Source organism: Delphinus delphis, chromosome 1 (assembly GCF_949987515.2).
Source record: "Delphinus delphis chromosome 1, mDelDel1.2, whole genome shotgun sequence".
NCBI classification, from domain to species: Eukaryota; Metazoa; Chordata; class Mammalia; order Artiodactyla; family Delphinidae; genus Delphinus; species Delphinus delphis.
The window spans coordinates 108607315-108633724 of record NC_082683.1 but is presented as its reverse complement, the minus strand read 5'-3'; the positions used below and the strand labels follow the sequence as shown (position 1 = coordinate 108633724).

General features: G+C 49.4%; 1 protein-coding gene across 1 annotated transcript; it reads right to left on the bottom strand.

Moving 5' to 3' along the window:
- Positions 1–324: 324 nt before the first annotated feature.
- On the bottom strand, positions 325–22757 carry CGN (cingulin). The gene is made up of 21 exons (XM_060029885.1): positions 22664–22757; positions 16073–16947; positions 15224–15324; positions 15001–15070; positions 14810–14899; positions 13215–13342; positions 12108–12240; positions 11603–11815; positions 11016–11164; positions 10630–10762; positions 8002–8202; positions 7445–7651; positions 6816–7073; positions 5631–5801; positions 4959–5120; positions 3846–3935; positions 3294–3377; positions 3068–3186; positions 2638–2746; positions 2085–2248; positions 325–1768 (listed from the first exon to the last, which is right to left on the bottom strand). Exons 2-21 carry the CDS (start codon positions 16931–16933, stop codon positions 1627–1629), a joined length of 3585 nt encoding a protein of 1194 aa, XP_059885868.1. The 5' UTR covers positions 16934–16947; positions 22664–22757; the 3' UTR covers positions 325–1626.
- Between the last annotated feature and the right edge of the window lie 3653 nt (positions 22758–26410).

Sequence of the window (26410 nt, the reverse complement as noted above, 5' to 3'; positions counted from 1 at the left end):
TCCTTTAACCCTCAGAGAAGGCATTTACTGGCCTTGCTATTCCCAAAAGTTTCCTCAGGAAAGAATGGAGCTGCTATAAACACTTCTCGGTTCCCTAAGTTCCATCTGATCTGTTGTAAAAGGCCTCTAAAAGTGAGGTGAAGAAAACCCCAGCTTCAGCCTCTAAGCTGTACAGTAAAATGGTTTCTTCATAAAATTTAGACCTCCAAATAAGTCAGGAAAAAGAATGAGAAGACAAGTCAAGGATTTCAGTATAGATATATAATTTTAATATTTAATTTAAAATAAATTCAATGCTGGATTGGATTGGGAGAGAATATATGATTTGCAGAATAAAGGAAATTTTTTTTAATCATGAAATTACAAGTCATTGGTGAGAACAGGCTTCTCCCTCCTCTAGGCTTCTTACAGAGTCTGCTTAGAAAATAAGAGAGGTGAATCATCTCCCTTACCTCCTCCCACCAGAACGTGGCTCTCCCCAAATCCCAAAGGAGGAATAAGTCCACCATTGCCTCTTCCCATTTCTACCAAGAGTCAGCCTCTAGCCCCTCTGTATCAGGTCCAAGCTCCTGAGATAATGAGGGTCCCTCGGTTCCCTACTGAGTTTGGGCACATCTGATCAGAGAAACCACAAGTTAAGGCCCCGGAGACCAAAACCTTTGCTTTTCAAACTTGCGTAGACAGTGGTCAGGGTTCCCAGGCGCAACCATCTTATAAGCACATCCATAGTCACGGAGGGAGAGGAGGAAGGATGGAAACCCTGAGCAGAAGCAGCCCCACCACCTTATCATGGCCCTCCCAAAGTCCCTCTCACAGGGCCTCATAGGCAGGGAAGCCGGTAGGTCTCTCGACCAGTCATTGGGGCAGCAGGGAAGGCAGAAGGCCCCGGGTGGGGAAAGGGTGGTCCTTGGAGAGGTATGAATGTGCAGGTAATAAAAGGCAAGAAGAGCATCCTTATCTCCTCACCCCAGCTAAGGCACTGAGAAGAAAGAAGGAACATAGAAACGGTAAAGATGGGAAGAGAAAGAGAGAGGGTCCCTTGGATCCTGGCCTGGGGAAGACAAAAAATACAGGAATGGAGACAGGTGGGGACTACCACATGGGCCCCATGACTGTGCAAAGAAGAGCCTCTGAGAAGTGGGTAGAGCCACGCCAGCATGTCCATTACCCATAATGTTCCCCTTACAGTGCTCCAGAATGGGAAGGAAATGAGTTGCAGGAGTCAAGGGGGCAGAATCACATAGGGTATTTCCCTGAGCCTGGGGTTAAGGGCTAAAGAAATAAAGCTTTATATACATGGCAATTTCTATCCCTTCCTATCCTGCTCAATCCCTCTCAGCCTATATGCTCACCAACCTACTGCTGTGAGGGAGCAGAAGAGGGGGTCGGCACTTAAGGAGGGGGCTCTGTTGGCTTAAAATGCCCACTCCTCCAGAGGAAAGGGAAAGTCTGTCTACCGGCTTAGCGCTGATGCCTTTTTTATCACCTTCACTCACACCCCTCCCTGTCTTAGGTCTGAATAACTGGGTCCCCCACAGGGATGAGGAATCTGAGGCTGGGCAGAGCAGAGCAGGACTGGCCAGGATAGGCCTCAAGTGTGGTTCATGGGCCCTTGTGGACCATGAGCTAACAGGAGCTAGTCTGCAGGTTGCTCTCCGTAAGCAGTGAGGCGATGGAGGAAGGATCGTAGACGCTGTCAAATTCCTCATCTGAGCTCAGCCCTTCATGTTGGAGAGTTGACTCAGCAGCTGAGCGGGAAGCTTTGCGCCTGAGTCAAAGAGAAATACTGGTCAGGGAAGGAGACAGAAAGATTTAAACAGCCTCCCTTTTCATGCTAAGGAAACTCCCAGTTCTCCTAAGGCCTAAAGCTATTCACAAGATTCCCCCACTAATTAGAGATATGGGGAGATGGGGTACAGGATGGGGGCTGAGATACTAAAAGACAGTCACACTGGCTTTCACCCAGGAATGAGTGCCTGCGAAGTCCCTTCTTAGAGATCCTCCTCCCCATCCAGTTCAGGAGAGCCCATTCCCTTATTGCTCTGCTATCCCGATGGAACAGGGGTCAGAAGAGGAGCCCGTACCAGGAGTCCTTCTCCAGGACTTTGATCCGGGCCTGGAGCTGTTCATTGACCTCATGCTGTTCCTCCAGCTCACGCTGGGCCTTCTTCCTCAGGCCATCCAGTCGCTCAATTTCCTCTTCGGCTTCATCCACCTGCCGCTTCAAAGCCTTCACCCTCAGGCTTAGCTAGGCAGGATACCAAGTCCCCACATTAGAAAAGGAGCTGCTGCTACCGTGGCCTGGGATCCTCCCCTGCAGCAATCTTGACAAGGTATATACAGTTGCCCCTAGGAAAATGTTGAGACCATGGGCCAGTACCCTAACCTCTTAGGTTTGTCCTGGGGATTAAATAAGTTAATACATCACTTAGAAAGAGAGCCTAGCACATCATAAGTACTCGATACCCATGCTTACTATGACTGCTCTAATCTAGTCCTTTCACTCTAGTCTCTCTGACCTTATAGAAGGAAAGTCTAAGTTTAGAAGACCTATGAGATGGGACCTCTCTTGGCCTTCAAGCAAATGCATAGTATATACTTGCCATATGGTTGCCTGGCCCTAGCTGCCATCCTTACCTGGTCTTTCTGGTCATTCACATGCTGTCGTTCATCATCAATCTGGATGGACAGCTCTTTAACTCTCCGCTCCAGTTTTCGGTTGGTGGACTGCAGAACTGTCTTCTCCCTAAGAGGGTGGGGTAGGGGGATGTCTATGGCTGTTGTCATTTCTAAAGAAACTCCTACTTGGCCCCATACTGCCTCCAAGAACTCCAAGGGCTCAGCCACGAGCCCAACCATTAGACTGAGGAGGATCCAGGGCAGATGCAAAGAACCAGGTAGATAGAGGTCATTCACATTTCAGAATTTCTGCAACTCTCTCTTCTCCCCATCAAGAGAAGAGGTCTCCCAAAAGATCAAGCCAGGTTGGCCATGTCTGAAGCAGAAGATGTAGGGACACCAGAGGAGAAAAGCCCAGAGGGAGAGAGAGAGGATGGGCTCATGTCACCTCTCTTCAGCCTGCAGCCGCTCCTGCAACTCCCGATTCTGGGACTCAAGCTGAGAGAGGCTGGCGCTGGGCTTCTGGAAGCCTTCTGAGCTGGCCAGCCGGCTCTTCAAGTCCTTGTTCTGAGAGGGACAGGAAGCCTCCTTGGTTAGCACTCAACCTGCGATTGCTTCCATGGTCATTTTACCCACCTCCTGAGGCCTATCCCCAAGACCCCCCCCCACCTCACCTGTCTCTCCAAGGAGATTTTGTCACACTCCAGGTCCTGCCGAGCAGCCCTCTCCTGCATGAGCTCTGTCCTCAGCTGGTCCACCTAGTGGGGATGGGCCAGAGGAACCAGACTTAGGGAGGACTGATGATGAACCAGCAAGTTGAACCAAGTGGAGCAGAGTAGCTGGAGGGTGCTCTCTGAATCCCCCAAATTCCCAGGCAACTAAGAAATCACAGCCTACTCAGATGGGAGGGGCCCCAGAATTTAAACAGGGCCTCCTCAGTCTCACCAGGGACTAACGTCCCTTCTGAATGCAAGCAGCCCAGACTCAGATCCACAGACCAGGCCACCAGGATTCCTTCCTCCATTCAAACTCCCGGCTTCTTTCCACCTGAGGAAACCCGCCAACCCCTCCCGAAAGCAGATGAGACCCTGCAGTAGAGCCGGCCACGCACCGATTCTGCAGCCAGAACTCCATATATGAAAGATGGGAAGGTAGGGTTGTTTCTGAAAGGGCCAAGAGGTTCTGTCATCGGGGTAGACACGGATAAGGCATAAGGAAGGGGTTACCTGGTCCCGACCACGATTCATCCGTTCCGTCAGCAGCTCCACAGTGCTCCTCTCCTCATCTAACTCCACCTCCAGCCGTGAGACTTTTTCCTGTGGCAGAGGGCCAACAGGTTAATTCTGCCCCAAATGCTGGACACCAGAACGCCAAACTCTGCCCAGGAGCCTCTCAGACACCAGCCTCCACAGGTTCTTCTCTCTCCCACATCCCAGAACCTATTGGTCCCTGCCCCTGCCCAGAGCCACCACGGAGCTAGCGCCCTCTGCTGCCCAAGTGAGGCATCAAGGGAAAAGGGTGGGCCCGCTCTGACCTTGGCGCCTTGGCAGGATGACAAACCCCAGAATCTATTTCTCACTGGTGCAGCCCTATTTCCCAAATGGGAAAATAGAGAGAAACCCAAGTGCCCAGGCCAAGGCTGAGATAAAGAGAGTCAGAAACTGAAGCATCAGGGTACAGATTGGGGAAGCAAATTCAAGTCAGGCAGTACCATGTAGAGGCTAAGACAAGACTGCCTGGATTTAAAAATCAGATCGACTGCTTCCTAGCAAAGGGGCCACGGACAAGTTGCTTGGCCTCTCTGTGTCTCAGTTGTCCTCATCTATAAAATGGGGAAAACAAGCCTACTCATGCCATAAGGTTACTCTCAGGATTAAATAATTCTTAAGTACCTGGCACACAGCACAATATGTAAGTGTTTGCTTGCTGCTGCTGCTGCTCTTATTACTGTTGTTGTTGTTATTGCCAAATATAGCAAACTGAAGACCACTGTTGACTCTAAAGGGGAGAAGCCACTGCTCAGCTCCAGCCAACTGTTGCCATGTGGACAATTCAAGACTCAAAGCCCAGTGTTATTATATTTTCCAAATGTATGAGAAAAGCCAGAAATCCAAAATTTTATGTGACATCTATAAATTTCTAAACAGTGGCAATTAATTCAAAGTTGTTTACAACACTGCAGTCAAACAAAACCCATCAGCTGTCGGCTGCCAGTTTCCTATTCCAGAGGCTGGAGTGTCCTGGCTCTTTTCCCCACATTAGTCCCACCTGTGCCAGGATCCGGACACCCTCACCTTCCCCATCCCACCCACCACCCGTCACCCCCTCACTGTCCTCACCTCAAGGCCCTTGAGCTGACGGCTCCTGTCATCCTGGGAGCGTTTTTTGTTCTCTGCCTCTTGCTCCAGCCCCTGCAGTCGCTGGACCAGCAGCTCTTTGTCCAGCCGGGCAGAGTCCCGCTCAGCCTGGGATGCCTGCAGGCCCTGCCGCAGCCTCTGAGTCTGGTCAGAAGAGAAAAATGCAGCAGCTCAGATAAGGTAAGATGGGGGTTGAAGGGTGGAAGCAGTCCACCCCGTGGGGGAAAATTCTTCAACTCTGACATTCTTTAGAATTGCCAGAGCACGGTGATGATAAAAAGACTTGACTTTTAGCCCATATTCTCTATCGTCTTAAAATTCTCTACGCAAGTTTAAATCACGTGAGGAGCTTCTAGACTACTGATCCTGGATCCAAGCCCCAGGGTTTGTGATTTAAGTGTAACAGGAGGCATCTTGGGTGTTGAGATCTTAAAAATCTCCCCAGGTGACCCTAGTGTGCAGCAGAGTTTGAAAATCACTGCTGTGCAGACAGTGCATCCTCTACTGTCTCTGCCTACAGTGGACAACTCCCCCCACCCTCCCCCACCAAAGTGATTAGACCTAAACCCAGGTCCCAGGATCCCTTGGTCACAGGTTAAGAGGTAATGACCTTCAAACCAAGGACGTTGGGACTACTGCCATTTAGGCTCCTACCTCATCCTGAAGTCGGCTTAGCCCTCCAGCGGTCTTCTCAGCCTCACTGGCCCACTCCTTGGCCTGGCGCTGGGCATCCGCCACCTCCCGCCGGGCCTTTTCCTTGTAATCCTCCAGCTGGGCCTGGAGCTGCTGCAGGGCTTGCTTAGAGTCATTCCCAATCTGCTCCAGCTGAGACACAGAGAAAAGAGATTGTTCAGCACTGCATCTCTTTAACGGATGCCTCTCTCTCTTCTCTGGGCCCAGACTCCCAAGACTCTCCCAGAGCCTCCTTCCTGCCGAAGTAGCCCTCTCTTGCTCTTTCCTGGACCTAGGTCCCTAGTACGGCTGGGAGTAATATATAGATTTCCTGGGTTCAAATCCTGGCTCTACCACTTATTAGCTGTGTGACCACAGGCAAGTTATTTACCCTCTCTGGGTCTCAGTTCCCCATCTGTAAAATGGGATAATAACAGTACACCTATATCACAAGGTTGTTGTGAGAATTATGTTAATTAATTACGTAAAGTACTTACAATAGTGCCTGATACAAAGTAAACCTTAAATGACCATATTTCAGCAAACCCAAGATACCAATGATTATTACAAAGAAAAAGAAAAATTTGCCAATTGAACTATAACATACCGTCAATTATAAGACACAAATCAATTTCAGAGACGATAAAATGTACATATTAGAACTGATGAAATATTTTAGGTGTTTGCTCCGGTTTTATAAATAAGCGATTAGGAGGAGAACCTTACCTGAAAAAAAGCAATTTATCTCCTTTTCTTCCTTTCTCCTTCCCTCCCCCAAATATAAAATTCTACCAATGAAAATTCCTGTTTTTAGGTCTTATAGACATCTAAGGAGGGATTATAGGCCTTTTTCCTTCCCCTAAATATAAAACTCTACCAACGAAGATTCTTATGTTTAGGTCTTACAGACTTCTAAGAGGAACTCCAGGAGACATTCTCCAAGGATCAAGATCATAAAGGAATGGGAGGTAGGGGGAGGTCAAGAACACTGAGGGGAAGTAGGAAGGATGCCACACTGCAGATGTAGACTTGGCCTCCCCAACAATGAACTTGAGGAAAGCAAACACCACACGTCGTGACCCCATTCCCTCCCCTGTTCCCCCCGCCCCCCAGGCAAGCTTCTGTATGAGCTGAGCCTCTTCCTGAGCCCAGGCCACCGTGCCCCACCTCCTTGTTCAGCCGGTCCACAGTCCTGTCCAGCAAGCGCTTCTGCTCCTCCAGCTCAGTCTTGCTGCGCCGGAGCGCCTCCCGCTGCTTCCCCTCCTCCTCCAGGGCCCGGTTCAGAGCCTGCTGCTCCTGTCCCAGGCGGGCCAACCCCCGCTGGGCCTCTTCCAGCCGTGCCTCCAGTGCCCGCTTGGCTGCTGTCAGGCTCCCCTCCTCTTCCTGAGCTGTGTTCAGGGCCTCCTCTAGCCGCTGTTTCTCTGCCTGGGAGTGGGGAAGGTGAGGGACGCTGGACTGAGGGGATGCAAAGCTTGGGCTCAAGCCATTTGGAGGTGAGTAGGTGGGAGGGAGGAGGAAGAGATGTTTATGAAAAAGGTGGGCAATGAAAACAGGCTCAGAGGAACCAGCAAAGATCAGAGAACATGCGAAGAGTGGGAAATGGACAAAAATACCAGTGCAAAGGCTGAGACGTTCACACTAAAGCACACTCAGGAATAAACCCGAGGTTGACAGAGGACTAGGGAGGCAAACAGAAGCACGCTACAGGCAAAATCAAAGTGATGGCTGAGTATTTAGCCAGGGATGAGAGGAGAGAGGGCCAGGAGGAAGCCAACAATGTCAGCAAAAGCACTGACCTCTAACCGCTGCACCTTGTCCCGAAGCCGAGCCTCCACCACTTCCCCACCCTCCGCCAAGCCTCGTGCCTCCTTCAGCTGCTGCTCCAGACCCAGGATGCGCCTTCGGAAGTCATCATTTTCCTCCTGGGTCTCCCGAAGCGTCGTCTCCACTGCTGTCCGACGCTGCCCCAGCACTGCCACTTCTGCCTCTGCTGCCATCTGAGCCTGAGGCCGGTTCAGGGAGAGGTGGCTCAGACCCCAGGGCTCAAGGTCATTGGCGACTCCCAGGAAAGCCACCCCAAAGAGAGCTCACACGAACCCAGGTGTGAAAAGGGGTAGTGCCACCAGCCAGAGGCTTCCCTGAGAATCCCACCCCTACAGAGATGCAATGGGTGTCACCAGGTACAGCCCAACCTCCCCCCCTGCCACATCCTGGCTACTTTTAACCACACACCTAGGACCAAGGTATTTGGTCTATACATACCCATGATAGGTAATTTTCCACGCCCTCTGGCTCCTCAGCCCTCCAGACCCCTCAGCCTCCACCTCCTAAGCCCTGTGCCCACTCCCCTTGCCTTGGAAGCCTCTTCACAGTCTTGTCTCAGTTGCTGGAGGGTCTTTTGTAGCTGGAGGTTCTGCAGTTCCAGCCCCCGGCCTCGTTCAGCCTCTACCCTCAGCTGCTTCTCCAACTCCCGCTCCCGGTGTCGCCTAGTCACCTCCTGGCTCTGCTTCTCTGCCTGCAGCTCCTTAAGTTCCTCCTGTGTCTGGCGCAGCTCCTAGAAGGGAAGGGAAATGGTGACAGGGCAGAGAGAGCCAGCCTGGGATAACAGAAAGTGGAGAAACTGAAACTCTCGTACACTGCTGGTGAGAATGTGAAATGGTATGCCCACTTTGGAAAACAATTTGGCAATGTCTCAGAAAGTTAACCATAAAGTTACCATATGACCCAGCAATTCCACTCCTAGGCATATACCCAAGAGAACTGTATAAACATATGTTCACAAAAAACTTGTAAGTGAATGCCCATAGCAACATTATTCATTACAGCTAAATACAGAAAGGACCCAAATGTCCATCAATTGATGAACAGATAAAAAATGTGGTATATCCATGTAGTGGAATATTATTCAGCCATAAAAAGTAATGAAGCACTGATACTTGCTACAACATGGATAAACCTTGAAAAACATTATGCTAGGCGAAAGAAGCCAGACATGAAAGGCCCCATATTATAGGAGTCCCATTATATGAAATGTCCAGAATAGGCAAATCCATAGAGAGAGAAAGTAGATTAGTGGCTGCCAGGAGTGGGGAGGGTGACCGCTAATGGATGCGGGGTTCTTTTTTGGGGTGATGAAAATGTTCTATAAGTAGATAGTGGTGGTGGTGTTGGTTGTACAACTCTGTGAGTATACAAAACCCCACTAAATTGTATACTTTAAAAGGGTGAATTCTATGGTATGTGAACTAAATCTCCATTAAAAAAAATTACATGGAGTGAGAACAGATGAGGGTATGCATAAAACAGGATTGGCTATTTTTTTTAAATGCTGAAAACCAAAATATGTGACACAATAAATATTGGTGCTGCTATGATTTCTTTTTTAAAAAATCAAAATATGATTTCTCATTCTAATTCTTTATCTATTAGCTACTTCTGAAATTCAGAAAGTATAATTAGGCTGAAAGGTTATATGTATATCGTGAGTCTTCAGTGTAAGACACTAACATACTAATTACAAAGAAAAAGAGGGGACTTCCCTGGCGGTCCAGCAGTTGGGACTCCATGCTTCCACCACAGTGGGTGAGGGTTCGATCCCTGGTCGGGGAAGTAGGATCCCACATGAGGTGCGATGCGGCCAAAAATAAATAAATTTTCAAAATTTTTTAAATAAAGAAAAAAAAGAAAAATAGCACAGTGTATGGTCTACAGTGGACTGGGTTAGTCTATTTTCCTAATATATATCTTATTGATTTATTAAATACTTAATAAAATTAGCTTAATATATAAATGAAACACTAGTTATTACTTTTTTGCTTTTTAGCTTTACCCAGCATAATAAGTCAACTGAGATTGTCCAGAGGAATGTCCAAGTTCACTATATCAGCCAATATATTTAACAGACCTCAGACTATCCTTGATATTTGTTAACTTAAAAACAGTATAGTAAAAATTAGGAGTACTTTTGATTTCACAACCACCAAAGTATGTTTGTTTAACATTTATTATCTTTTTCTCCACCAAATATTTTGCATAAGCTCAGGCTTTTATTTATCTGGAAAATCATCATTCAGAGCTATATTTCTTTACTCATTTAAAAATATGATTACCTTGATTACAATTAGGTAGTTTTATAGTAAAAGCATGATAAACAAGAATTGATTAATTAATACTTGTTAACTGAGCACCTACTACATATACAGCATAGCAAATGAAAGAATATAAACCCAGAAGGATTCTCAGGAGGCCACAAATGCCAGTTCCCTATAATTAATGAAAATATTTTCTAATTTTCAAATCATCTGAAATAATTCATTGCTTTCTTGTCCTTCATAAACTGATACCAGGAATATGAAGAAATTATTTGTGTTCACTTCAATTTTATGACCTTATTATTCATAAAATATCCATACATGATAAAACATTTAGCTACCTGTGTCTAGATTCTATACTCTCTAAGCAGCCTTCAAATTACAATTTGGCTTCCCATATAGGTCAGCTGGCCATGCCACTGCAAGTGTTCCAGTCCATGTGACAACACTACTCATTGTAAGTTAATAAACTGGCATTCTAACTGTAAATGTTTGTTTCATAAGTGTAGTTAATGAGTCCGCTCTGAGAGACAGAGCAACTTTTGCTATCCTGACCAAATTAGGTTTCCAAGCTTGCAAAAATGACCCTGGAGTTTCACAAATCCACCTCAATGCTGCTACCCATGAGGTCTCTTGGGAGGCAGCCAGCAGCCTCTGGCTATAACCCAACCTGGCCGCCGAGAGCCCGTTCCATTAGAAACTTCTATACTGAGTGAGGAGACCAGTCCTGCTAGAGTGTGTGCTGGGAAGAGATAAGGCTGAACAGGCAGGATGAAGCCTGAAAACCAAGCACACGGGAGACAGCCACACAAGTGTGGAGGCCTTCGTGGATAGGTGAGGCAGATGCCCATCACCCCAACCTGCCCTATTGCCCCCCAACTCCCAAGTACCTTCTTGAGCTCCTCCACCTGGCGAGTATCTCCAGCATCAGCCCGGGCCTGCCCTAATTCCCTCTGCAAGACCTCTATCTTCTCCCCAAGTTCCTCTTCCATCTCCTCCTTCTCCATCCGCAGCTGCAGGAGTCTGAGCCCAGAAAGGTGAAACGAAAGGGAAAGGGAACAGGGTGAGGCCGCCTGCCTGGGAGAGGTGAGCAGGACAATGACAATGACAACCACCTCCCTGGAGGCAGGACACTGGGCACCCACCCTCAGGAGGGCGGAAGGTGGGGATGGAGAAGGGCAGTTTGAGAAATGGGAAAGGAAGGAGCACAGCACTGGTAGAAAAGAGGGGGAATATAAGAATCATGTATAAGCATCCTGGGGGGCAATGTCCTTACTCTTGCTTGGTGGCTCTAAGTTCCTCCTTGTTCTTCTGAAACATGCTCTGCCAATGCCCTGTCTCCTCCGAGGTCTCCTCCAGCTCCCTCTGCAGCTCCCGCACCAGGACTAACATCTTCTGCCTCTCAGCCTCCAATGCTGCGTAATCCTAGGGAAGGGGAGAGTCAGGGGCCAGGAGGCTCGGAGGGAAGAGCTCACTCCAAACCAAAGTGTGAGTGTGTAGAAAGGGAGGCTCAGGTCCAAAGGCACCATGCCCACTGCACACCCTGACACCCAGGGTACCTGGTGCAATGCTAGCAGAAGGCTCTCTTCCCAAGACACAGTCTGCCCCTCTGTCATCTACAGGAAGCCTCCCCCAGTTATTTCCCCATGGGACTTTGGTCACACATCCTCACAGGACTTCTGGCCTGCACTCCTTCCCTCTGCCCTTGTAGGTTTCCTGAGCAAGGTTTTCATTACATCTCACATGTGTCTTTTAGGGGGAGTTCCGGTTATGACCATGAAAAATTCCCCAAATACCAAGACCTCGAGGCAGCCCCCTTCCCTGGGGGTGCTCTCTTTTCCCAGCCCTGCTCTTGTCACGTGCCTGGGTTGCATCCTGCATGCTCCGGCGAAGCTGCTCTGCGTCCCGCTGGTACTGCTGCCGCACATGCTCTACCTCCTGGTCACGGGAGGCCACCTCCTCCTTCAGGGCGCCCTTCAGTGCTGTCAGCTCCCGCTCCCGCAGCCTCAGCTGCTCCTCTACCCGCTGCTTCCCCTCTAAGACCTCTTCCAGAAGCTCCCGGGTCTCTACCAGGTCCTGGGCAAAGTGAAGGTGGAAGTCAATCAAAAATATTTATTGAGCACCTCCTATCTGTTAGGCATGGTACCAGGTGCTCTCTGCCCTCTAAGATGCCCTGTTAGGATAAAGGAAATCTACCATTCTGGGCTCTAGTGCCACGCCGTCATTGAGTCAGCGTGAAAGCACCCTAAGGGATACCTGTAATCAGCTACCTACTCCCCATACTTTAGGGAAACTGCAGATGAGCAGACTTGAGGATGCTCTAGCTGAAAGGAAGCAGAGGCTAAGGTACCCCAATCCTGCTCCCTACCTTCATTAGCACCTCTTTAGCAGGCTCAGGACCCTGGGCCTGTTTCAGCTTGTCCTGCAGCTCCATCACCTGTGTCTCCAGCCCATGCCGTACCATTTCACCCTGGTCCAGGAGGAGCTTCATGTTCTGGAGCCTAATATTAATTATAGACAACAGTATTGAGCACTACGTGTAAGGCCGTTTTCTAAACACTTTACTTATATTAGTTCCTATAAACCTCCTTCAAGTCTTTGTTCAAATCCTAACAAGGCTTCCCCTGACTACTTTGTTTAATATTGCAACCCAGCCCTCCTGATCTGCTTTAACCTATTCTACTTACCACCTTCTCATATGTAATACGTTTACTTATACAATATGTTAATTGTTTACTGTCTGTGCCCCCTTCCTAGAAGCTATGCTTCATCTTTATGGTTCACTGATGAACCCCAGGAATCTAGATCAGTGCCTACTACACGGTACTCATTGCAAAAACTTCTGCTACATGAATGATTAAATCCTCACAACAATCCTGTGAGGTAGGTACCATCGTTAATCCCATTTTACAGGGCTTCCCTGTGAATTGGCACAGTGGTTGAGAATCCGCCTGCCAATGCAGGGGACACGGGTTCGAGCCCTGGTCTGCGAAGATCCCACATGCTGCGGAACAACTGGACCCGTGAGCCACAACTACTGGGCCTGCGCGTCTGGAGCCTGTGCTCCGCAACAAGAGAGGCCGCGACAGTGAGAGGCCCGCGCACCGCGATGAAGAGTGGCCCCCGCTCGCCGCAACTAGAGAAAGCCCTTGCAGAGAAATGAAGACCCAACACAGCCAAAAAATAAAAATAAATTGAAAAATAAAAAAAGAAATGTTCAGTTCCATCACATTTAAAAAAAAAATCCCATTTTACAGATTAAGAACCTGATGCACAGAGGCAAATCTAGGGAGCCTAACTCATGTGCTGTCAGCATTACTGATAGAGAAGGTAAAGAGAAAGGTCCTATCTTTAACCTTCTCTGTTGGCCCCTTTCAGCTTCTGGAGATTTCCCTGTCTCCCCCAGCCCTGGGGGAGCCTCTAACTCTGGCTGAGGCCCTCATGCAGCCCTGCAAGCACCATCAGCTGCACTCACTCCTTGGTGCTCTGCTGGGCTTCCCCACTCCTCCTCTCCAGCAGCTCCTGCAGTCGGCTGCACTCTTCTGCCTTCTCCTCTAGCTGCCGCTCCAGCCCAACCCGGAATGGCTCTAGCTTCTGCCGTTTCTGGAAAGGGAAAAGAGAGTGAAACAGGTGGAGAGTAGGGAAAGCCTCTCAGAAGGACCAGGAATAATGGGAATACCTAACATCTATTGACACTCACTATATGACAGGCACTGTACTAGGGACCTTATGTATATTATCTGCATTTAATCCTCATAACAAGCCTCGGTACTTGTAATGGTTTAAAATATGTCCACAAATTATTTGACATTTCTTTCAAAAGGTGAAGCCTCTCTCCTTGAGTATAGGCTGGACTTAATATAGGCTCCCTTTGAGTATAGGCTGTCTCTTCTAACAAATAGAAAAAGGGGGAAGTGATGTGTAGCTTCTGAGACTAGGTCAGAAAAAGGCATTGCGGCCTCCTCCTTACCTTCTCTCTTGGATCACTCCCTCCGGGGGACGGTAGCTACCATACTGTGAGGACACTCAAGCAGCACTATGAAGAGGTCCACATAGCAAGGAACTGAGACCTCCAACTAACAACCACTGAGTAAGCCGTTTTAGAAGTAAATCCTCCAACACCTGTCAAGTCTTCTAATGACTACAGCCCCAGCCAATACCTTGACTGGAAGCTCATCACAGACCCTGAGCCCCAACTACCCAGTTAAGTGGCTCCCAGATCCTGGGCACTCAGATACTGGGGGATGTTTGTTTTGAGGTAATTTGTTACACAGCAAGAGATAACTAACACAGCACAATTATTATCCTCACATTACAGTTAAGGAAACAAAGGCTTAGAACATTTAAAGAATTTGCCCAAGGTCAGTTACATAGCCAACAAGTAAGAGTACCAGGATTTGAATTCAGTTTGACTCCACAGCCCACCGCTCAACCAGTACATGACACCGCTTTTCAGGAAACAAGGGGAGTTACAATCTAACACTTACTGAGCACCACCTATATACAAGGCAATACTGTGACAGGTGGAAGCAGTATAAAAAAAGAGGAGTACGTAGGCTTGAGCATAAGACTCACCTGAATTTTAACACTCCTCCTCTACAACTTACCACCTTGAGCAATTAACCTTTCTGATCTTCAACTTTCTCATCATACAAGGGTCAAGGACGCCTATTTTACAGGGTCATTGTAATTATTACATATTACTCAGGATAGTACCTACCACAAAAATTAAACTCAATAAATGACAGCTACTATTACTGCCATCATTACTATGATGATGCCAAGAACTGAGGTAAATAATTTACTCCAGATTTATACAGCCACAGTGAGTGGCAGAGCTAGGACAGGAAATTCCAAAGGAAATGGAATTAGAAGTAGTTAGACCCCTGATGAATGTGCTCCTCCTCTCTAAGCTCCAGAGAACCCCAGAAGTCCTTCCTGGGACTAGCACATACTCTTGTCTCACAGGACACACAAGTGCTCATTCCATTGTTTGGAAGGGCCAGCTCAGGCCAAGGTTCTTTCCCCCTGTGGCCCTTCATCCCTCCTGCACCTCTAATCTCTCCTCACCTTCACTTCTTCATCCAGCTTTTTCTGTAGCTCCTCCACTTTTTGGGTGAGTTCACCCTGCCCTGCCTTAGTGGAACCAGAAGAAACCATCTGCCAGAGACACGGGGGGAAGGAAGCGAGTCCACATCCAGATCCCAAGGCCCACAAGGCCCTAACCCTGCCCCCTGCCCCACCGTGAGAAGGCCACTCACCACCAGAGGCTGCATCTGCTCCAGCAACAAACTGACCTTCCTCCTCACAGAGGTTTCACTTTCTGAGCTTCTGGAGGATAAAAGGACAGATGCAAAGGTTAGGGGAGGAAAGGGGTAGCAGAGATGAGGGGAGGAAAGGCTAAGAGCAAGGAAGATGGGGAACAAAGCTAGAAGGAAAAGAAGGGAGGTGTGTGACTCTGCTATTGGGAGGGTCCCCACTCACCCGTCTCTCAGGATGCCGTAGATGGTGGCCTTCACGTGGTCCACACTGCCTGGTGGGACTGCCTCCTGCTGGTCTCGGAGAAGGTCTGGAGTTGATTTGAACTATAAAAAAAGTAAACCCAGAGCAATAGGAAGACTACAAAGGTTACGCCAGAAGCGTGTGTGGGGTTCAGATGGAAGAGACGTGGCAGTTGGGAGACGAGGCCCTTCAAGCACGACGAACAAGCCTGAAGTGGGGTAAAGAGGCAACACCTCTGAGGCCGGAGCAACAGGCCAGGAAGGGGTCCAAGCAGGGTACACCTCTCACTATCGCTGCAAACCAGATTCTGCTCGACACACAGATCTCGACCAGTTGTGAGCTGTGTCACAGGTTATTTGTCACTAATGGCAGTTAATGTACTAGAATTTGTGAATGATTTACTTTTAGAATGGGCTTAACTTTGTCTCAGAGTAAAGTCACTCCCCCACGCGCTCGCATTCCTGAGTGGGAGACAAAGCGGGGAGTTTTGGCAAGAGCACCAGGGAGCCACTCATATCTTCCAAGCCTGCCTCACATTTGCTGCAGACCTAGCAAACGCTGGTGACTGAGGCACAGTTAATGGTCGGGCAATGACAAGTAACTCTCCATGCTTGTGAATGGTGATTTCACAGTTACTTCCACTTCCTTCAGCATTTTGCCCATGGAAGTGTCTTGTACATGTGAATACCATCTATTAAGTAGATGGATAAAGGGGAGGACAAAAAGTAGACTTTCTGCCATAGGTCATTTGAACCAACATGGAGACCCAAGTAGGTCAGGGCTGATGAGAAGGGGCCAGGGCTTGGAAGCCACAGAGGGGTGAGGTCTGACCTGTAGCATGGGAGGGTCCTGTGCTCTCCCCCGTGGCTCCTCAAAACTCTGAAGGACCCAGTCCTGGGTCTGACGGGAACGGCTAAAGCCACCAAGACAGCTCTGGGCTGACTGTTTCATGCTGCCCGTGTGCTGGTCATGCTTTGTGCTAGGGGTCCAGCGGTTGGGGGACCAGCGCTCCCGTTCCTCAACGGTGTCCCGTGGGAGCCGGCTGTCCAGGCTCTGGCTCCGCTTGCGCTGTTCAGGGGGCAGCATCCGCGTGCGGCGGCCAGTCCGGCCCCGGGCCTGGCCCCCATGGTGACTGTCAAACTTGTTGATGAGGGAGTCCACCGAAGACAGGGGGGCAGTGTCAATGGTGCTGTCCAGGTAAGCTCCTTGGTGGGCTAGCTCCAGCAGGCTGGTGCTCCTGTTGCTTGGACCCATAGGGGCAGGGCCTGCCAGTGAGGCCTGGGACTGGGAGCGCAGTAGCCTTCCATTCCAGTGGGCCCCGGGCTCCTCATCAGATGTGCTTCCCTGCGAGCGGGCAGGAAACTCCTTGGCCTGAGAGTAGGGGCTCTCGGGAAGTTCCGAGTCGGAGCTCAGAGCTCCTGGGGCCCCTCGGTTGTTGGCCCCCTTGATCTGGACTCCAAAGGAGTCGCCACCTTTCTCCCCACTGTTGAGCACCACAAAGGGTTGCCCAGCGATGCCCTGCACACGCACGGCAACCCCATAGGTATTGGCTCTTGCATCCTTAGCTGGGCGTCGTCCACCACGACGTAGGGTGCCCATCTCTGCATCACACACTGGCTCTGTGATGAAGCGAATCTGGACTCCATGGTCTACAGGGCCCCGGGGCTCGGCCATGGTGGACACCTGCTCCATGGGTAGGAGGGGTCCTAGAAGATGAAGAGTTTAAGCTGAGAGACTACAAGTAGAAACCCAGAAACCTCCACTTGCCCAGCTTTTGTGAGGGTGATTGCCCTGCCAATCCCTTCTACACAAAATAGTGGTTCTCATACTTTACCTGAGCAGCAGAGTCACCTGAAGGACGAGTTAAAACAGACTGCTGGACCCTGCCCCCAGAGTATCAGATTCAGCAGGTAGCCCCAAACTGAGGATTTACAGTTCTAACAAGTTCCCAGGTGATGTGATGCTGCTGGTCCAGATTCCACATTCTGAGACCCACTGACCCAGAAGAATCCATTTCCTCTAATACAGTCCTGGGCAGCTTGGTTTTGTCGAGAGTTTAAAGATTTTTCTTGATCTTCACACGTACACCTATAACACTACCATGTGCTTCTCCTACCCCCAGGGAAGGCAGAACCCAAGCCCCACCTGCAGACACCTCCAACCCAATGGAGAATAGGGGCCTCCAATCCCAGAGCTCATTTCAAATACAGAAGACCCCAAGATATGTCATCCCGTTTCTGGGAGGATACTCAAAGAAACCAATAGCAGTGATGCATCAGCGTTGGGGGAACTGAGGGCTGGGGACAGGGATGGGAGAATGACTGGCTTTCTATTATATATCTTTTTGTCCCTTTTGAATCTGGAACCATGTACTACCTATTCAAGAAAAGATTTAAGTAACATTTAAGGGTACCAGTCCAGGAATTAGTTCCCTGGCGGTCCAGTGGTTGGAACTTGGTGCTCTCACTGCTGAGGCCTGGGTTCCATCCCTGGTCAGGGAACTGAGATCCCACAAGCTTCATGGTGCAGCCAAAAAAAAAAAAGAGTATCAGGCCCCAGGACAGGCAGACTTGTCCCATCTGAGAGCCAGAGCCAAGACCACCTACAGGCCAGCTCCCTGGGTCTACATTGCCTAAGCTCAGAGTCAGCAAATGGAATGTGTTCCAGGTATTGCTTATTGCTCTGGCTCCAGGAACTTGCAGGGAGAGGTTCTCCTCTAAGCAAATAAAAAGCCAGCTTCCCCACCCCTTCTGCTAACCTCCACCAGGGCCTAGCACCAAACTGGAGGAGGAGCCTCTGATGTGCCAGAGACACAAACATACCCAACTCAACCTCCCAGTGGAGCTCTGGGCCAAGGAAACTTGGCAAGGCCCCTTTCAGGGATTGTAGAAGCGCCAGGAAGCTCAGGAACCCAGGAGGGGTGGGGAAGGGAGGGGCGGAGCTCCAGGTGAGAAAGGAATTGGAAGAAGAGCATTCCTAGTAGCATTCCCAACCCCTCCCCTACAGGGGAAGATACAGGGGGGGAGGAACACCTTATCAGCAATGGTTCTTCACCTTTTCTGGTGTCTGAGAAAATGATGAAAGCAATGCACCCTTCCCCCAGGAGACAGCCCACCCAAACTTTTACCACAGAATCTCAAGAGGTCCTTAAGGCCCACCCATGAACCCAAGGACCCGATCCTTCCACTATGCAGACATCGGGGAGGACTTTAACCAACCACTGACTCAGATACCCCAGAAAGCAATATTTTTAGTTGGCAGAGCCCTATGTTGGAATTCAAGTAAGAAATGGGACCAGAAAAGAAGCTACAAGGCAAAGGCGTAAGTTCTCCAAGCCACTCATCCAATAGAAAAGGCACTGGACTATAGTCAGGATCTGGCTTGGAATCCCAGCTTCTGACCTTCACTTGATGTATATAACCTTGGGCAAATCACAACTTTTCCCAGCCTGTTTCCTCATCTGTAAAATGGGTATAATAATACCTCATGAGGTAATTACCTGTGAGAATTAGATAATAACAACTATGTGGGTATACACAACTGTAAAAATGTATCATGTTATACACTTAAGATTTTTGCACTTTATTTACTTAGGTTCTACTTCAATAAAAAGAGGGGAAATGTCAAGATATTAAACATGAATGCACCTAGCAGCATAAGCCTGTCACAAAGCTGACAACAAATGTTATCCTGCACATATGCTGCTCCTTCCAACAGGACCTTCCTGGCTTCCCCTGGTTTACAGAAGGATGCCACTTCCTAGAGAAGCCTTCCTTGACCATTCCTTCCCACAAACTAGATCAGATTCACGTTATACACTCCATAGTTGGCCTTCAGTGAGTGTGCCTCAGTTTAGTTATATATTTATCAGAATGATGATTTGTTTCCTATCTGTCTCCTCCACTAGGTTATAAGCTCCTGGAGGGAAAAAAGACATTGTTCTCAGCTGACTCCTGTGTCCCCAGGGCCTGGCAGATGGTAGATGTCAATATATATCTATTAAAAGTTGTATCCCAGGGCTTCCCTGGTGGCGCAGTGGTTGAGAGTCCGCCTGCCGATGCAGGGGACACGGGTTCGTGCCCTGGTCCGGGAGGATCCCACATGCCTCAGAGCGGCTGGGCCCGTGAGCCATGGCCGCCGAGCCTGAGCGTCCGGAGCCTGTGCTCCGCAATGGGAGAGGCCACAGCAGCGAGAGGCCCGCGTACCGCAAAAAAACAAACAAAAAGAAGTTGTATCCCAAACCAAGGCAGACTCAACACAGCAGTGGGGAGATTTCCCAAGGATTGTGCACAGCCATTTCTTGTTTGTCCTAGTAACAGGACCTCTTCCTGGCCTGGACTCCCTGTCCTATTCAGGCATAATTTTGGAACCAGATGTGCCTAGAAGTCACATGATTTATTCATGATGCAGCTCTACCCTGACAGTACATCTACTGATCTTCCAGATCCAGGTCAAGAAGTTCCCAGCCTAGTCCCAGAGAGTGCATAGCCCTTGCCTGCCCAAGAGCACCAAGCTGCTCAGAGGCGGCACCAAGTGTACCCTGAGGTCCCAGTGACTCCCTAACCTCAACCCCCTTCAGTCCCAGGACATGTGGGTCAAGGGCCAGGAGGGCTAAAGGGATCTTTGGGGTGGGTCAGAAAGCAGGGCTCTAAATGATTCAACATGGAAAACCCGAAACCTATCCGCCTTCAGTTACAGAGGACAGCGGGGCGGGGCCCGGTGAGCAAGGCAGCTCCAAGGCCTTTCGTAAGCCCCAGAGGCAGGTAAATAGTGATCTAGTGCCAGGCAACAGGGAGCCCAGAGCCTCTCCTCTCACCAGATGCCTGACCCTGCTTTTCCCACCAACTGTACTCTGGGAAGAGACTAGGCCACAAGTTAATTCAGCTTCATCTTTCTGCCTCTGTCATTCCTGCCTGTAAGGAGAGGGAGAACACAGCACTTGTATCAGGCAGCCACTTCTCCCTGAGTTACTTATTAGCCTGCCCTGCCCCAATTCCATCACCTCTGGCCCAACCATAAGCAGCTGGCTTCCAACTAGGAGTGACAGGGGCTCTGGACTCCTGGCAGGAAGTGGGGGTGGGGTGGCTCCAGGTGTGCCCAGGAAGAACTGGTATACATAGGGCCTGGCAATATGCTAGATGCTATATAATTGGCAGATGCAGAAAATGGATGAACTAGAGGTACAGAGATTAGACTCCCTTCGGAGGAAACAAGGAAAGCAAATGGTGAAAACAGAAAAGGACAGTTCAATGACCTTGCTCTTTCGGCTCCTATTTTCTCATAAAGAGTTAGCAAGATAAGGTTGCCCAAGGATCCAGAAAGAACCCCCCATGTGGGCTTCCCTGGTGGCGCAGTGGTTGAGAGTCCGCCTGCCGATGCAGGGGACACGGGTTCGTGCCCCGATCCGGGAAGATCCCACATGCCGTGGAGCGGCTAGGCCCGTGAGCCATGGCCGCTGAGCCTGCACGTCCGGAGCCTGTGCTCCGCAACGGGAGAGGCCACAACAGTGAGAGGCCCGCGTACTGCAAAAAAAAAAAAAAAAGAACCCCCCCCCCCCCCCCCCCCCCCCGGCAATGTGTACTCCTGGCTCAGTCCACTGGAAAAGTCAAACCTGAGCACCAGACTAGAGCTGCTTGGCCAGTGGGGAAAAAAACACAATGAGGAACTGGGCCCCTGCAAACTGGCTGGACTGGTTTGAGAGGCAAGGGAAAGGGGAGGGCCGGGGAGACTCCACTGGCAGCTTGTGAAGCAGACCAGAGAAATTCCACACCACAGAGGAGGCAGAGGGGCAAAACCATGGGCAGGGACTCCGTCCAGCTTAGATGCCAAGGCCAAGGCTCTGAAGGAAGAGGCAGAAGGTGGGGAGGGAACAGGCAGGAACAGATACACAGTGTGCCTGGTGACTGACAGACAGGCCAGTGTGTAACAGAAGACTTTGTCTCCCTCTACCCCTCCCTCTAAAGTTCCCAAGGTTGCATTCCAGATCCCACACTTAACCTGGGCCACCTCCCTGGCCCTCAGTTCTCCCCTTCCCTGGCGTGAAGAAAGCAGCAGCCCTACCCCCTCCTCACCTCCCACATGGGTGATGGCATGCAGGTCAGCCTGGGGAAAGCAGGAAGGGTTCTAGGAAGCCAGAATCCTCTTAGGGTCAGGCAAATCTCTGGATTAGCAGTCCCCTAGAGCCAGCCCCCCATTCCCGAATATCCAGGATGAAAAAAGAGGTAGAGAGGCATGTGCAGGCAGCCTGTCGACAACATAGCGGTTGCTAATTATTTCCCAATTACAACAACTCTCCTCAGGCAGGGCATCAAAGGGGCCAAGCTAAGGCTGGCTCTGATTCCCTCACCTGCCTAAGGCAAGGGAATCTGCCTCAGAAATTTTGTCTCAGCCCTGACGTGCACCTCTCATCCAGCTTGGAGACTCAGAGGTGCTGAATCTCCTAGTCCTGTGGTCTCCTGAGGAGTCCTGCTTATTTCCTGCACCAGTGCCTATGGCTAGTCTGACAGCCATCATGGTCCAGCTGTCAGGGATGCCTGGTAGGGTTTAAGGAAATAATGGGGAATTTCTGAGAGGCATCAAGGAGATTGGTTAGGCTCCCAAACCTCACCCAATGGCCCCACCTAGAACCACAGAAGTATGTATGCTTGGGGGGAGGGCTTGACATTAGCCCCCAGAAAGAGGCCTCATTAGAAAGAAGTATTTCTACACATTTTGTAGGCCTAGGGATCTAGGCTTACTCAAATCCCTCTCTTGTAGAGCACTCTCTCAAGAGAAAGAAGGAAATATTCTCCCTGGCAAGAAAGCAAAGGAGGACAAAAACTGAAAGACTTAGTTTCACACCTAGCAAAGAGATGGGGGTGCCCTCTCGCTCTACCTCTCAGTGTCTATTAATTGCACCTGTCTTGCCCTATAGATGAATGGTTAGAGAAAGATTCCACCTCAAAGCCAGAGGGAGGTATCAGCACCGGCTCAGACTGGCAGTCGGGTAAAGAACCTCAGGGAAACAGCACCTTTCCACGCCCTTTCCTTTACGTGTCTGAACCTCAGGCAGCAGTTCCCTTTGCCCAACTGAGACTGACTCCTTCCCCCCACCATTCCGGTCTCCAAGAGAAACTCTGCCCCGGGGACTGGCGTCTGACCTCCAGAGATATATGGGCCCTGAAACGCTTCCATGCCCTGGGAATAGCCTTAGCCTCAGGTGCCCCTCACCTGGCACCTTCCCAGGCACCTGCGTGTGGCATCTTAGAGTAGGAGCCAGCTCTTAATCACTACTCCCACCCTAACTTGACCTCCCCTCCTCCTCTCGCCAACTCAGCACCTGTGCCCTGGGTATCTCTGATCGCCTGGACTCCCTCCCCTCAGGCGTACACCTGAGGGCTCGCCTGCCTCTCAGGTGCCCTTGCGCCCGTCCGGTTCACTCACCCCAGCCGGGCTCGGCGTTCCCGGGCTCGGGCTCGGGCTCGGGTAGAGCTGCACGCGCGGCTCCCGGGCCCTCCCCCTCTGTCCCTCGGCGCTCCCTCCTTCTTTCTCCCCCTCCCACCAACCTGTTACTCCCCTCCGGAGCTCCACCTCCATTGGCCGTCACCACCCGCCCCGCCTTACCCTTCCTCGGTTGGTCCGTTTCCCGCGAGGGGCGGGGCCACCGCCGCAGGGACCCGGACCCGGGGTCGCTAGCCCGGGTGGGCGGGAGGGGCCGGTCGGGTCACGTGGGCCGGCGAGCGGTGGAGTGCGGGGGCGGGGGTGGGGCTGCGAGGGGCATCGGGAGGCCATTTTGGGGACTTAGTGGTTGGCCGCCCTTGACGGCCCCCGCCCGGCCCCTGGACCAGGATCCTCCAGCCAGAGCATCTTCTCTCCTCAGCTGCAGAAGAGTCCCCCGCCTGCCGGCTTCTCGACGGGAATCTCTGTCCAGACTCCTTTCTGCTCTTCACCTACCTCCGCATAAGCCAGAATACTCTTCCGTCGCATTCTGCGGAAAATATCTTCCCGGTCCCCCGACGTCAGCACCTCCTCCACTTCAGCTCCGTCTCCCTTTTCCCCAACCTGAGCTGGATCCCAATCTTGGATTCTCCACCCCTGTCTCCTGGCCTCCACAAATCATTCAGCCTGGCACCTTTTTCTCGGTAGTATGTATCAATTTCCAAATCATATAATTTAATCTAAAATTCATAGTCGTCATTTGTCTCTTGCCCTACGCTAAGTTCTACCAGGGCAAAGAGCTCTTGTTTTTTTCTCTGGTTTATCCCAAACGCCTGCAAAGGGATCGGCATATGTTAGGCGCTTAATAAATATTTGTTGAATGAATGAATGGGAAGGGGCGGGGTGAGTTTACAGGGAACGGGAATGACTCATTCTAAACAGAAGGAGGTCTCAACCCCAGATTATAAATCCATTTTGGGGTTTAGCCTTTCAAGAAGTGGGGAAATTGATCCCAGTGCCCTGAAGAGTAAAGTCAGGGGTGCTCAGCAAACTGCAGGCACTCTGCTAATCTACTAGGTGTAAACAGCGGTAAAGCTGACTTCCTAGATTTTAATCGTTGAGGTATGTAAAAAAGAGATTGACTTAGTTTACGTTGTTGGGTTCTGATGTTCTCATTTATTCAACAGATATTTATTGTGTACCTATTTAGGGTTGAAGAGGACTCTTACTCTCGGGAGCTCATTTCCTTCCCCTCCCCCCAAACTTCGAAGGCTAGATGTAGGTCCTGGAGATTAAAGTCCACCTCCCAGTTCCTAGGCTGGGACGCAAAGTCTCAGCATTCCAAGGGAAGCTTTATGTAGGGATCTGAGCCATCAAACCTGCCCATGCCCCAGGGAGGAACAGCGGGCGGTGGAGTGAGGAACAGGGGGGATCGGAAAAGGAAATGTCTCTCCAGGACTACGTTATCTCCAGCCCACTGGGGTGGTTTTTGAAGAGTTTTTTTTTTCTTTTGAAATTTGAGATTGTTTAATTGACCCAAATATTGGAAAAGTGGAAACTCCTAAACTCTCCTAAGTTAACACCTCAATAATTAGTATATTTCGTGTATTTGTAGTAAATACAAAGTTAGAGTGGCAAAGGAGACACCCCACCCCTGCACTATGAACACAGATTACAAGAAAAAACCAGGAGACTTCTGAGTCACAGTCATCATCATCTGTCCCTCGAGGAAGTACTTAATCTGAGAGAGACACTATCATCAGGTACAGATGACAAAGATGACACCAAAGCCTTTTCCAGAGTTTGTGGTCTGTCTCCTTAAGAAATGTAACAATTTGGCAAAATTGACCAGTTTATAAATATAGCAAAGATAGAAAATTAGAGCGAAATATAGTATCCAGAAAGAAGAAATGAATTACATTGATACGTACTCCAGAGAGTAATTTTACTTTTGTGAAATGGTGTAGGAGAGAATGTTCTAAGTAAATTGGAGACAGCTTCATTGAAAGCAGTGAATTTGGAGCCAAATTCTTATCCTGCAATTCTTTCCTGAGTTCTCCAAGACTATCACCACTACCACTAAAAACTCTACTGAAATCGTCTCAGAGATCACCTATTATTCTGTGGCCAGTTCCTAAATGGAGCAGCAGGAAGCTACACAGGAAGAGTAATTAAAGATAAACAAATAACTGAAAGGGGGTGATGCCACTGGCTGAGAGTGAAAGGACAGGAGACAGAAGAGATTTGGGGATAGCCTGGAAGAGGAAGAATAAAATAAATTAACTTTGGAACTTGCCATCTTGGAGAAGTAGGTGGGACACACACACACACACACACACACACACAAGTCTAGCAAACAACTGGAAATGAAGCATAGAAGAGAAGCTAGGGCTAGAGACAGATCTAAGAATCATCCCCACAGAAGTGGAAGTTTCTAAAGAGGACCAAAGAACAAACCTTGAAAAGTATGGGACAGAGGAAGAAAAACAAAAGCCAGTGATGGAGTAGTCAGAGAGGTAGATGAAAAAGTCCATAGAAGGGACGTGTTCAAGTAGAAGAGACTGGAATTTGGCATTTAGAAGTTATGGTTGATCTTCCAGATGTCAGTTTCAACAGCGTGGCAGACCCTTAGGTCAAACTGCAGTAACAGGAGTATACCAAGAAAAGAGGAGAAAAGGTACCTTGACTTAAAGAAAAACAGGGTGAAAGAAAGGGGAAGTTGTATGTTGGTTTGGTTTTGTTTTCAGGAAAGAGAGACTTGGTTGTATTTTGAGGATAAGCGAGAAGAGTGAGCAAGATTCAAGAAGTACGAGAGAGAGAGAGAGAGAGAGAGAGAGAGAGAGAGAGTGCGAGCGAGCACTCAAAGCCTGACACAGAAGAAAAGGTAAATTTTGTGTTCTAGAACTTAAATTGGAAGACCAGGTATGAAGGAGTGGGGGGTTGAGAAAGTTGAGTCAGGTAACTTTAGTTCACCAGATAGATGGACCTGCCAAAAATAAGAGTGATTCTGAGGGCTGGAGACTGTGTAAACAAGTTTTGAAGCTGTTGGAATTACCTATGAGCCTAAAGAAGGATATGAAAAGTGCCCAATGAATGGCACAAATGAAATAGTACTGAAAAGTCTTCCTTCCAACTAGAATGGGGTGGTATCTAATGTGGACCTTGAAAAAACAGGTAGGTGAAGGGGAGAGGTGGGGGGAAGGGCCTTGGGGCAGGAAAGCACAATGTTTATTTTGGAACTAGAAGGAGATCCTACAGGCTGAGCACAGGGACAGGTGAGGATTGAGAAATAGACTGGAAAGGTAGATTCTGGGATAAATTTTACAAGGCCTTGAATATCAGGATAAGGAATGTGGACTTTATTGGTAGGTCATAGAGAGCTATTGAAGGTTTTTGAACAAGAAAGTGGCAGTACTTCAGAAGGTTAATCTAGGTTGGGATGATAAATGCAATGGCAAGGCTTGATTGAGGTGGCAAGTCCTACGCTAGAGTGGTGACCAAGGGAGGGAAAAGAAAGGGACCAGTCACCCTGATGTCCTTTTAGCACATTACTCACCATTTCTTTACAAATTCCATTACAAATACTCTGCTCTTCAACAGCAGTAACAACCTGTAATTATACTAATGCTTGGGGCTTTTCCTGGTTGAGTAAAATTTTTATTATGGGTGTTGTTAGGGAAGATAATAAGAAATGGTCACGTTATATACTCGCTTGATATACTCTTCCAATCTTTGGGTTCAGGATCTCTAAGT

What these genes read in the sequence shown, in the direction of transcription:
- CGN (XM_060029885.1), bottom strand. Translation starts at nt 16,933, where the DNA reads ATGGAGCAGGTGTCCACCATGGCCGAGCCCCGGGGCCCTGTAGACCAT. An exon ending in CTTAGAGCCACCAAGCAAGA is followed by an intron (nt 10,763 to 11,015) that starts GTAAGGACATTG and finishes TTCTGGGCTCAG; the next exon opens with ACTCCTGCAGCTGCGGATGG. An exon ending in CGGCTGCAGGCTGAAGAGAG is followed by an intron (nt 2,747 to 3,067) that starts GTGACATGAGCC and finishes CCACCCTCTTAG; the next exon opens with GGAGAAGACAGTTCTGCAGT.